General features: G+C 37.3%; 1 protein-coding gene across 2 annotated transcripts in view; it reads left to right on the top strand.

Annotated features, from left to right (window-relative positions):
• The window catches only part of LOC306866670 (nuclear pore complex protein Nup160-like), a 52,930-nt gene that overhangs the window by 17,426 nt on the left and 22,579 nt on the right, over positions 1-12,925 (top strand). For both annotated transcript variants that reach the window (XM_079411950.1, XM_079411951.1), the window contains exons 9-16: positions 2,733-2,817; positions 2,913-2,981; positions 6,765-6,848; positions 6,919-7,089; positions 9,976-10,075; positions 10,212-10,377; positions 10,455-10,579; positions 12,137-12,297. In XM_079411950.1, the coding sequence (XP_079268076.1) occupies positions 2,733-2,817; positions 2,913-2,981; positions 6,765-6,848; positions 6,919-7,089; positions 9,976-10,075; positions 10,212-10,377; positions 10,455-10,579; positions 12,137-12,297 (961 nt within the window). The remainder of the gene's footprint in view (positions 1-2,732; positions 2,818-2,912; positions 2,982-6,764; positions 6,849-6,918; positions 7,090-9,975; positions 10,076-10,211; positions 10,378-10,454; positions 10,580-12,136; positions 12,298-12,925) is intronic.

Below are 12,925 nucleotides of genomic sequence, written 5' to 3'. Positions count from 1 at the left end.
TGAAATATATCAGTCTGTGTGTAATGAATGAATCTAATATACAAGTTTCACTTTTTGAATGGTATTACTGAAATAAACTTTTTCATGATATTCCAATTTTATGACCAGCACCTGTATTTGTTTCTAGGCTGGACGATATGGCAAAAAAATATATATATATATTTTCATAGAATATTTGACCAATTCTCGATTTTGTACTGTTTTAACTAGTCAACTTGAAAATATAACTACAACATGATTCAAGCAACTTTTTTTTTTATTAAACCTCTAGTTAAAAAAAATCTATTCTAACTGCACCACACACATGTTGTCGTCATGATGTAAATGTTAAACAAATCACTAAATATCTTTGTAGAAAACATGCATGAACTACATGCATGAACTACAACTGCATCTTGTTCAGAAATAATACAAGAAAAATGCTTAAATTCTCAAGTAATTCAAATTCAAAATGACTGCAGGTATAACAGCTAGAGTGCTATTATTAACGATAAATGCTCTGTAAAAACAATGACCAGCAGTTTTCAGCCTGTTACCCTGATGCAAACATGAAATATCAGACATACAGTAGTAGTTCTTCACGGGTTTTTTATTCGATTACGCTGCTTTTCCATTGTTTTTTCTATGTTAACATGGATGCGTTTGACTGTTGCGCTCGCGTCTCTTGCAGTGTCTCGTGCATGAAACGGCTTTCTAAAAACGCGGCGCTCTAGTTATTAAAACATGTTTAACTCTATCTTCTTGCATGTTTTCCTATTCCACTGCCCGCGTCGCATCTTTGTGAACACAAAAGCACATTCTGTGTGATTGGCATAGAGAGCATCACAAGAGAGCGGTTAATCATGCGGTTAGATCGTTCTTCTCTCTTTACTGTTATTGTCAAAGTGTCTCATTCTAGCGTTTGGTAATATTTCTATTCAAAATCGCAATTCCTCGATTTATAAAAAATAAATTTGTGGCAAAACATTAAATTCGATAAAATTTATCTGAAAAATTGCTCCGCCATAGCCCCAGTATTTGCTTATTTTTACTTTATTTAAATTGTGTAATTTATTTATTTTATTTTACATCAAGGTGTTTGATCCTCCAGGCTTTATTCATTTTGCTCTTATTCATTCTGTTTCTTATTCATTTGGTTCCACAACGTTTTTTTTTTTTTTTTTTTTTTTTTTTTTTACTTTTAAACATTTGTAAGTTTATTTTATATTAGGCTTATAGCATATGGTGTATTCGTCTTGTTAATAAAAGTCCCATGTTTATTGCAGAAAATGTGTTGTAAGTTATAGATAAGCAATTGACGCAGAATTGTGCTGTTGAAAGTGAAAGTAAAATGTGCACATGCATTTATGAGCTATATAAAAGCGAAGGAAAGTCAGGTGGAAGAGAGGGAAAACTCCAACAAACTTTGTAAAACCAAACTGTATTATGCAACTCGCCGACATTGTGTCTGTGGCCAAAATAAAAATTAATCATGCCTCTGTGCAGCGCGCACACTCAGAGCCAGGCATATGATGCAGCCGTGCATTTACCAGCCGACCAATGCAATGCCCGTTCTAGATGGATTGTAAATTAAACCAATTACATTACCCATTTTCCGAACAAGCGAGCCAGATTAATGGTTTCATTTTGAAAGAGAAAAAAAGCATATATAGCTGGACTCGGTCGAGACCAACTAGAACATTTGGTGAGTCCAATGACCAAGTCCGAGACAAGTCCGAGTCCAAATACCAACAAGTCCAAGACAAGTCCGAGACGACAGAAAAACGTCTACAGCCCTAGGTTATCATGACCTAAATGTATGCTACTATTGAAGACCAATGGTTAATTTGAATAAAACTCAAACAGGCAGAATAATTCAATTTCAACACATAAAATGTAGTTGTTATAATTTTTTACTGATGTGACTGATAATTTAACAGATTTTTTATGGAGCAGGCACCAGGTCTGGCAGTAATCGGGTCTTATTGCGTCTGGTTCAGTTTAGGGCTGGGCGATATGGCCTAAGAAAAAAATCCCCGATTTTTTTTTTTCAAAAAAAATCAAATTTACGATTTAAATCGATTTTTTTTTTTTTTTCCCTACTTAAAATCAATCTGCAGATGACACAGAAATGGTTCAAAACAAGTTTTAACTTTTATTTTGTTTTGATTTTCCCTTCTGGGATTTGATCTAGATTTCCCCCCTTGGGGTGAAAGTGCATTCAGAAACAAGCCAAAAAGACAAGATGGCAGGCCCTGCCATTAAACAGTGAAAATGTACAAACGATGATCGTGATGTCTATCAGCCATCGGCGATGGCATCATCTATCGGCCCAACCCGCGCGGGGGGAGGGCTGAGCCCATTTGGAACTAGAGGGGAGCGTCGGCGGATGTTAGAGAGAAAACCGATTTTCATTCAAACAAGTCGACGTAAACTACACATTTAAGTTAATCGATAAAATCGTTTTATTGCCCAGCCCTAGTTCAGCTGAAACCCCATTATGAATGCGGTTTTATAGATGTGGGAATTAGTAACTACAGGGGCAAATACATTTTCACACTGGCCCAGTAGTTGGTATTGGATAACTTTTTTTTGCTAAAATAAATAACATTTAGTATTTACTCTGGTTGCCTTTCTTTTATGTTAGATTGTGTTTTCATTTCAGAGATGGACACAGAATCATAAGAAATCAGAATGGGGACACAGGGCTTTATTAATGCATAAATATTTGCTGCTTTCTCCTGAAAATGTAGCAGCACAGCAGGCATGTGGAACCAGGTGTTTGTCCAGCCGTCGCCAGAGGAGGAAGTTCATGTTGGTGAAGATCAAGACCCACGGGTAAGAGCATTCGGCTTTAATGTGAATGCTGAAGCTGGTGAGTCAAAGCTTCTGTGCCATTTTGAGTTGCCTTAAACACTGTTCTCTTTTAACAGGAAATATATCTGGATGTACTTTTTTCACCTCTACGTTTCACAGCCTCAGCCATCATCAAAGCTTTACAGGTAAAAATCTCAATGCACTTTAATTCACTCAATGGGTTTACAACACAAAGTTCTCAGAAGCCATTTTCTAGAAGTATTCTTTGCAGATATGATCAGATAAATCAAACACTCAAGAATTAAATAAATTACTGTACAGTTTTTAACCTACCACGAGGGATGCTGGTTTCTATGGTTTCTCTAGTACAGGGTGCTTGTCATCTCATTCTAGATATTGCATGCATATTTAGAAATTGTTACTCTTTTCTTTACTTTTAGTTAAGAGAATCCTTAAAAAGGTTCACATTGTGTCTCATTTAACTCGCACTTAATAAGCCAGACATACAAATTGCACAACAGAGTGTTGGAGTCTGAGCTTTTTTTGACTGCCGTCTGACAATATTGTGGTCATTGAAAACTCTCATGAGGCAATGTTAATGTTTGATGGTTATACAGTTTGTAAATTGTGTCTGAAAAATGCATCACCTCAGGCAGGTGACACTTCAGATATGAAGCTCTACCTCATAGATTTTGCAAAGATGAATGAAATTGAAAATACTGTAAACTGTTGAGTAATAAATTATAGATCCTCATTTATAAAATACTCAAGCAGGTGCAAAATGCTAGCTTTGCAATGCGATAGGGCAGCTGTTTGTTAATGCCATTAGTTATTTGTAAAATAAAAAATACTAAATAAAAAAGACCAGAACATTTCTTATTATTTGACCTGTTTTATGATGTTGGGCCTTTAAAGGGTCTTTAAGGGCACCTCTTACGCAAAATTCACTTCACTTGCAAAATTCATATTTATCTTCACGCTAAAGCATTTAAGTAAGAAATCTCTTCTTATTAAAGCGATAGGCGTTATTCAGTCCAGAGCAGTGAGCGATTAGCAGTACTATATATTACTCTGCTGTCACTTAATACACAGATCTAATATAAACATGTGATTTCTTTCCCAGCTGTTTACCTTCACAGACATAACCAACTGTGTTTCTGTAACTTGTGTGTTTTTAACATACACTTGTGTGGATTTGACAGTTAAAGTGCAATAAGACATGAAAGAGAGCTTAGTTTAATACTCAACATGCTGTGTAACAGCCGCTTTCTGTGTGCGTGCTTCGGATGTGTGCGCTCAGAAAACTGTATATCAGACGTTTAAACTAGTCAAGTCAAGTCACCTTACTTATATAGCGCTTTTTACAATGCAAATTGTGTCAAAGCACTGCACAATATCAAAAAAAGGAAAATAAAGTGTCAATAAGTTTGAATAGTGTCTTTGCAATAAGGTCGACGATATCGCTGGAAATGAAGCGTCCCCAACTAAGCAAGCCAGAGGCGACAGCGGCAAGGAACCAAAACTCCATCGGTGACAGAATAGAGAAAAAAAACCTTGGGAGAAACCAGGGTCAGTCGGGGGGCCAATTCTCCTCTGGCCAAACAAACCAGCAGTTCAGTTCCAAACTGCAGCAAGTCAGGTTGAATGGGCTCAGCTGGTTCCAGTGGTCTTTTCCGATGGCTGTCTAAGTGGCGGGGTCCTCAATGGGGATCTGTCTCTGGCGTTCATCCAGGTGTTTGGCCTCTGCCTACGATCAGGGACACATACGTCATCTCCCGGCGCTGATCCTCCATCTCAGGTGTTCGGTCATCTCAGATCATGTAATGGTTGGATCCAGACTGAAGTTCTGTAATTCCTGGCTACCACGGGATGTTTAATCCCGTGGCAGAAACGTAGAGACAAGCAGAGACATGATTAGCGTAGCTGCTGTTCCATCTAAGCAAAAATAAATTGTTCAACCCAAGCTAAAGAATAATAATAATGTACATTTGATCAGATATAACTGCAGTTCAAGATTATAAAATGCATTGTGTATGCTTGGCTAAAGAGATGTGTCTTTAATCTAGATTTAAACAGAGAGCGTGTGTCTGAACCCCGAATGTTATCAGGAAGGCTATTCCAGAGTTTGGGAGCCAAATGTGAAAAAGCTCTACCTCCTTTAGTGGACTTTGCTATCCTAGGTACTACCAAAAGTCCAGAGTTTTGCGACCTTAGAGAGCGGGTTGGATTATTGCGTGGTAGAAGACGAGTTAGATACGCAGGTGCTAAACCATTTAGGGCCTTATAGGCAAGTAATAATAATTTGTAAATGATACGGAACTTAATAGGTAGCCAGTGCAGAGACTGTAAAATTGGAGTAATATGATCATATTTTCTTGATCTGGTAAGAACTCTAGCCGCTGCATTTTGGACTATCTGTAGCTTGTTTATTGAAGATGCAGGACAACCAGCTAGCAGTGCATTACAATAGTCCAGTCTAGAGGTCATGAATGCATGAACTAGCTTTTCTGCATCAGAAACAGGTAGCATGCTTCGAAGCTTGGCAATGTTTCTAAGATGGAAGAATGCTGTTTTTGTAACATGGGAAATATGATTTTCAAAGGACAAGTTGCTGTCTAAAATAACACCCAGATTTTTGACTTTAGAGGACGTAACAGTACATCCGTCTAGTTGCAAATTATAATCCACGAGATTCTGTGTACGGTTTTTTGGTCCAATAAGTAATATCTCTGTCTTATCTGAATTTAATAGGAGGAAATTATTGGTCATCCAATCTTTTACACTTTTTACACAATCTATTAGCTTAGATAGTTGAGAAGTTTCATCTGGTCTTGTTGAGATATATAATTGAGTATCATCAGCATAGCAATGAAAACTTATCCCGTGTTTTCTAATAATATTACCAAGAGGCAACATGTAAATTGAAAATAGCAGAGGACCTAGGACAGATCCTTGTGGTACTCCATACTTTACTTGTGATAATTGAGATGACTCTCCATTTAAATGAACAAAGTGGTAGCGATCGGACAGGTAGGATCTAAACCATCTTAAAGCCTGTCCTTGAATACCAGTATAGTTTTGTAATCGATCTATGAGTATATTATGGTCTATAGTGTCAAACGCAGCACTAAGATCAAGTAATACTAGCAATGAGGTGCAGCCTTGATCTGAAGCAAGTAGTAAGTCATTCGTAATTTTAACAAGTGCAGTTTCTGTACTATGATTGGGCCTGAAACCTGATTGAAATTCTTCATAGAGATCATTTTTTTGCAAAAAGGAGCATAATTGAGTAGACACAACTTTTTCTAAAATGTTTGACATAAACGGAAGATTTGAAATGGGTCTGTAATTTGCCAGTTCATTAGAATCTAGTTGTGGTTTCTTAATAAGAGGCTTAATAACCGCCAGCTTGAATGGTTTTGGGACGTGACCTAAAGATAACGATGAGTTAATAATATTGAGAAGCGGTTCTTCTGCTACAGGTAACAACTCTTTCAGTAGTTTAGTGGGTACAGGATCTAATAAACACGTTGTTGGTTTAGATGCACTGATAAGTTTATTTAGCTAATATGGCTTTAAAATATGGCTTTAATATAAACTAATATGGCTTTAAAGCGCATGTTTTCAGCACGATAGACATAAAACCAAACAGATTTTTTTTTAGCAGAGTATCTGAGGTACAAGCTGTAAAGGCACAGCCCTCTTCTGGAAAGGGGGGGGGGGGGGGGGGGGGGCAGCAGCTCATTTGCATTTAAAGAGACATGCACAAAAACAGCCCGTTTCTGCTTCCACACAAAATAGCAATTTTCAAAATAAAATAAATGATCCGTGGGTTTTTTTTTTTTTAGCTGAAACTGCACAGACACATTCTGGGGACACATGAGACTTGTATTACATCTTGTAAAAAGGGGCACAATAGGTGCCCTTTACATTGCATTTATTTAGAAGAGTTGATTCCTTTTGTCCAGATTTACAAACGAGGTACAGAGCGGTATTCTGATTTGTCATGGGAGGAGCTGAAGAAAGAGGTTACGGTCACAGTGGAAAATGAGGTAAGGTGGTGCTGTTTTCCCCTTTTGTGTTAATTTCTTTATCTGTTTTACCACTAAACGTTGCTTTCAGCTTCAGGGCAGCGTGACCGAGTACGAGTTCTGTCAGGAGGACTACCGTCTGCTGCAGGTGGAGTTCTGGTCCAAGTTTTACGCCTGCTGCCTGCAGTACCAGGATGTGCTGTCCACGCCCCTCGCCCTGCACATCAGCCCTGCCACAGCCATGGTCTGCGTCCTCAAGAAGGTACCAGATCCCAGCCTCACAGCTGGAAGACTTCATTTAGTTGCAGTCAAATACATTTTTCTGTGTATGTGTTTACTGAACAAATTGCTCTTTCTTTAAATAAATTCATTTATAATTAACATTTTCTTAGAAATAAAAATCTACCTGAGCTTCTGCTCTAAACTATAGGGAGCCCTTTTACATTATGATAAGGTTAGAGTCAACAGCAGAGCCCAAACTTATCTTTAATTACCATTTATTTTTACATATAATGATCAACACTCAAATTAAAAAACTGAAAGCAAACATGTAAACTGCACATAATTTTAAATTTACTTCTAAATTATATATTTTATATTTGTTGTTGAAATATATTCATTTGCAAAGTGGCTGTCTTAACTTGTTTCATAACAGATTTATTCAAACGTACATTAAATAATTAAGACATCACTAACAGGTAAATTAAAATATAATTATCTAGACTTCATTTAGGATTAGGATCACTTTATTTATCCCTAGGGACATTTGTCTTGGACATAAAGGCTGCCACATACAAGAATACATAGAATTGTAATACAACAACAGCACAAAAAACTAAATCACAAACACAAGTGCCTTCAATACCTGCAACACCTTCATTTCACTCCCACCTTTTGTCCTAAGTTTAGGAGATTCACTGATAAAGGAATGAAGGAGTTTTTAATACCTATTCAGGCATCTTTTCCGGTATTTGGTTTGAACCCATAGCGTCTACCCGAGGGAAGGAGTTCGTATTCTGAGTACAAGACGTGAGAGGGATCAGCAATAATTTTCCAAGCCTGTTTAACTATGGTCTTCTCAAAAAGAGTTTGGAGGGAGGGATACTCTTGTATAGTGTTACAATTAACCCCCGCTCAACACGTTCATCAGAAATGCTTTTTACAGACCGTTTATAGATTAAATGCATATAAAGGAACGAAAACAACAAACTCTTTACATCTCTCGGAAAGATACAGCGCCGAGTTCACAGTCGCGACCCACAGTTTGAAAACCCCTGCCCTAGATGCCCTGGATCAAAAATCATTTCTTCTGTTTTCTTAGTATTTACAATTAAATGATGGTCCTCACACCATTGTACAAACTTTTTAACCTCCAGGCTATAACTAGAAATGTCCATATCCATAAGTCCCAAGATGGCAGTGTCATCAGAAAACCTAACAATAAAAGTGCTGAGAATAACTACTTGTACAATCATTTGTGTAAATAAAATGGAAGAACTCACGCATCCTTGAGGAACACCTGTGTTCACAACTTTAGATTCAGATAATGCCTGATTCGCTCTGACCTGCTGGACCCTATTGGTCAAAAAAGAGTGATGCCACTTAATGATGTATGTATTTCTCAAGCAAATAACGAGCTTAGACACTGATGACTTGCCTGAGGTAAATGCAATGCTACGTGACATTTTTTTACGTTTTCCCACGGTTGAAACGATTGAGTGATCACATGAGGCATGAGATTGAGATTACTGTACCAAGTATTGACTTGGTACAGTAATGCAGAATAAATACCTTTTTCGAGGTTTTATGACATTTGTGGAATTAAATCTTTATTATACATTCAAATGATTATTCAAATGATTTAAAATCATATTTTTTCATTGTCGGAAGTATATGTTTCATTATAGTCTGTGCCTTATTATTAGACTTAACAGTGAAAAAAGAGAGCTAAAAACTTAGGAGTGAATTAAATATTTAAATTCAAGTTATTTGTTTAGCTCTTTTCAATATACAAATCGTTGCAAAGCAGCTTTACAGAAAATGTGAAGTTTCTACATTATATTTAGGAGTAGGTTATTAGTGGTGACTATGGCAGAAATGTACAGTAAAAAATCATGCAGTTATTACACGTAATCAAACACATGGTGAACACTATTAACTGCAATGATTATATGTTGCGATTAAACTGCGATTGTGATTAAACTTTGCGATTTAAGCAAAATTGGGTAGTTTTATGTTGCCAATTTAAAAAAAAAATAAAAGATGCTGTACCTATTTCACGATTGCATGCAACGGTCAGTTGCAAATAACAAACAGATACATGTAAAGTAACCGATTCATTAAGGCTTAGCCAGTTCACAAGGCAAAAGAAAATACGCTTACCAGTTATGAAAGTTTATGAACATCAGGTGCAGCGGTCACATAAATTCAGTCGAGTTTTTGAATGGTTGTATACGACAAGACGTCAATTCTTCTACCGTACAAATTATGGTCAGTTAAGGATTGTTTGCATTTGGCCTGCTTTAAATCAGACACAGAGATGCAATGCGGTAAGATCACATTTATTTGATTTAATAAATTAAAGGCCTATCATTTATTTGAATTAGCGAGAGAGACAGAGAGAGAGAGAGGGGTGAACGTTGCGTGTGTGAACCTGCGTCTGCGCGTCTCTTTACAAGCGATGAGGCTTAGTTACTTCAAAAACAGTGATTTTACCCCCTCATTGCAGAGAAATATAATGTTGCGAGCCAGTAGCCTATCGAAGCTATTTAACTAATAAAAGTTTCCGTGCTGTGTGTGTGTTGCGCGATCTCTGATATCTGTGTGCAATAATGTGTGTGTGTGCATGCGTCTATGAAAGCAGCATAGCTTGCTGTATATAGTTTTAGTTTAGCTACAAACCCGACCCGAAACCGGAAGTATTTCCCGTTGGGCTTGGGTCGGGTAGCAGACCTCTAATGAGCTGGTGTGCATCTGTCTGTGCTGTTATGATGTGGTTATCAGCACCATCAGAATAAGTCTACCTTTCAGCTCTCACCACTCAAACAGACCAAACACCTACAGGCCAATGACAATAAATAAAAAATGTCAAATATCAGCCTTGGTGATATATCGGTCAAGCGCTAATCTTTTTGCTCTGCTTTTCTAGGGCTTCGTGTCTTTCCTGTTACCCTGCTTTGCTGTCGACCATCTTTACCTGTCCTCTGATGAATACCTGTTTTCTGAAGAGGAGACACCAATTGTTGAGGGTAAGAGGGCATAAAGTCTGACCCCCTTTGCAACTTATTAATGCCATGATCTGAAGGGAAAAGACCAGCATACAAGACAAGCAGCCACTGTTGACCTAAAGTGATCGAGCAGTCATTAACGGTGGTCCTTTATTAGATTCAGATTTGAGCCGTGACGTCCTGCAGCTCGTTCAGTGTCTCCGCATGGTCAACGAGTCTCTTCCGGAGGACATGGCCTATGAGATGGACAAAGCCCTTGAGGACCTGCTGTCTCCAGAGAAAGTGTCGGAAAAAGTACTGGAGGGTCTTCTGGCCAATGACAAGTCAGTACCCCTCACATCACTGATTTAATGCACTCACACTGATCAGCTTGATGTCTAAAGTGAAATATTTTCTTCAGTGGGAATGTGATTCAGGACCTTTTAAACAAACTGCAAAACATCAATAACCCCATTGTTGCAATAAACACGCTGCTGAGAGAACTGGACCTGGAGGCTGATGCAGAGACCGACACCAGAGCCACTGGTACGCCTTTATATTCACCTTTTAAAGGGTTCTGTGCTGAATGATCTTTGTGTAAAGTTCTGTTAATAAAAATAAGCATATATTTAAACTATATTTGTAAGGAAACACTTTATTTTAAGGTGTCTTTGTTACACATTATAATAACAATAAATTATACATAATTACATGCAAATAACCCTAATCCTGACCATATAGTATGTACATGTAGTTAATTAATATTACTCGGTACTTAAATGTATAATAACACTGTAACAAGGACACCTAAAACAAAGTGTAACCTATATTAAATATGAAGAAATGTGTATTTTCACAATTACAATATCAAAGGAAATAATTTGTAGGGCTGGGCAATACATCTTAAAAATGTATCAACGATAATGTTTCATATCGTTCGGTATCGATGATTATTGACATTTTTTATAACCTTTTTTAAAACAAAGCAATCAAATTTATTAAGACAAACAACACATTTTTTTGTTTTAAGTCAAACACAACATAAGATTTAAACAAATATGTTCTTATGTTTTATATGCAGATTAAATAAGGAAACTTGTCTTGTCTCCCGAGGTCACAGGAGGGCGCAAATGAGCAAAGTAATGCAGCGCATTAAATTGTTTATTCAATGCAATGAAATTCCATCTGTCTATAAAAACGTGCTTAACTTCTAAATTTACATATAAATCAAATATGATTGTGTAAATTGTTTAACAATTATAATCAAAACAGCATCATGTATTTATGCATCGCTTAATACCAAAGCACCGAACTTTTAAAAACACGTGAGTTGAAGTGGAATGGAATAAACCTGTTTTCTAAAAGTTTAAACCCTTAACTTTGCATGGCTTTCTATACATCTCTTGTGTGAGATGTGAGTGCAGCAGTCATAGTTGTCCAATCCCTGAATATGCTTTCTATGTGAATGCCTTGGTTTCAGTTGTAACTAATCGAGAGGATCTCCGCAGTGAGCTTCTATAGTTCTCTAATATATTGAATGAATAACACCGCAGCGGAGCATCTCGTGGGTTAGACTAAAGCATTAAAGTGCAACAGCGACCCTGACGCACACCTAACATTCGATTGCACCAGTTTTGCATTCAAATTTTAATTAAAAAAATTCATTTTAAATTTGACTAATATTAATTTTTTATTCACAATCTCCTCAACACAGGCAGGCACAGCACTCATTTCAGCTTGTTCATGTGTGCTGTCTGATTGTTACTCATCGCATGTGCCAAGGTTGTGCGCTGTATTTTTCTGTTGTTATCGATGGTGTACAGTCGATAAATACCGATACCGTTTTATCGCCCAGACCTAATAATTAGCAGTTTTGACTTCTGTCAGTCATGCAGCTCTAGGGTCTATTTTAGTGTTTATGATTCAGTTTGATATACATATAATATATATAATCTGCTTTTGTTGTATGTAAACAACTGAAAGATTATTCTTTTGTCCAAAAGAGAGTTGTGCAGGTTGAGAGCGAGTATTAAAGCACAACCCTTTTATTTTATTTTTTTTATGTATATGTTTGGACTCTTCCCCTGATCATCACTGTTGCAGGTCAGTCTCTGAGAGTGCGCATTAGCCTCTCCCAGCTCTACGGCAGCAGTGTGGCCGCTAGTCTGATCGGTCAAGCTGTGTGTCAGACCGCTATGACCCGAACGCTGCTCTGCAGAGACCTGCTCATCCTGCAGCAGCTGTACCTGCGAATTGGAGATAGTGTGAGTAGACACATAATTATGACTAGAACTAAATTCACTTCACACTTCAAGATAGTAACAATGCTCCAACATTTTTTTTTGTCATAGTACAATATTAAGAGAAATAGTCAACATTTATCACTTTTGTCATACTCATGGCATTGTACATCTAGTGATTGTGGTCTTTTGTTTCGTTAAGAATCTACTTACTGTCTAGCTAGTTTTTTGAAGAAATGAAGCTGTATGGTGAACCATTAATCTAGGGCTGGCCCCTAATAGTCGACGAGAAGAGGCTTGGTCTTCCAAAATTGTATTAGTCACTTAGTCGCAGAAAAAAATAAAAATATAAAATCCACAGGAAGTGGAGAAGTCACGCAGTCCGTGACAGACAGATCGTTAACGGCTGGTCTATGTGGTAATATAGTACATCGGGCAGGACATCCAAACGCTTGTCTTTCATTCATGACCTCAAATATGGCTTATCTGAATTATGTTAGTAGCAGCAACTTTACATGGCTGCTCATTTTCTATATTAACCTAGAAAATGGAGGAGCCGGTGCGGTCACTTGCTCTTAAAATACTCCATTTTTGGTCATGCATATGAGCAAATCATCTTTCGAATCTGTAAAGTCTCTATGCTTATTTGTGT

The sequence above is a fragment of the Barbus barbus genome (assembly GCF_936440315.1).
Source record: "Barbus barbus genome assembly, chromosome: 48".
In the NCBI taxonomy this organism is placed as follows: domain Eukaryota; kingdom Metazoa; phylum Chordata; class Actinopteri; order Cypriniformes; family Cyprinidae; genus Barbus; species Barbus barbus.
This window is presented reverse-complemented; position numbering and strand designations above follow the sequence as displayed.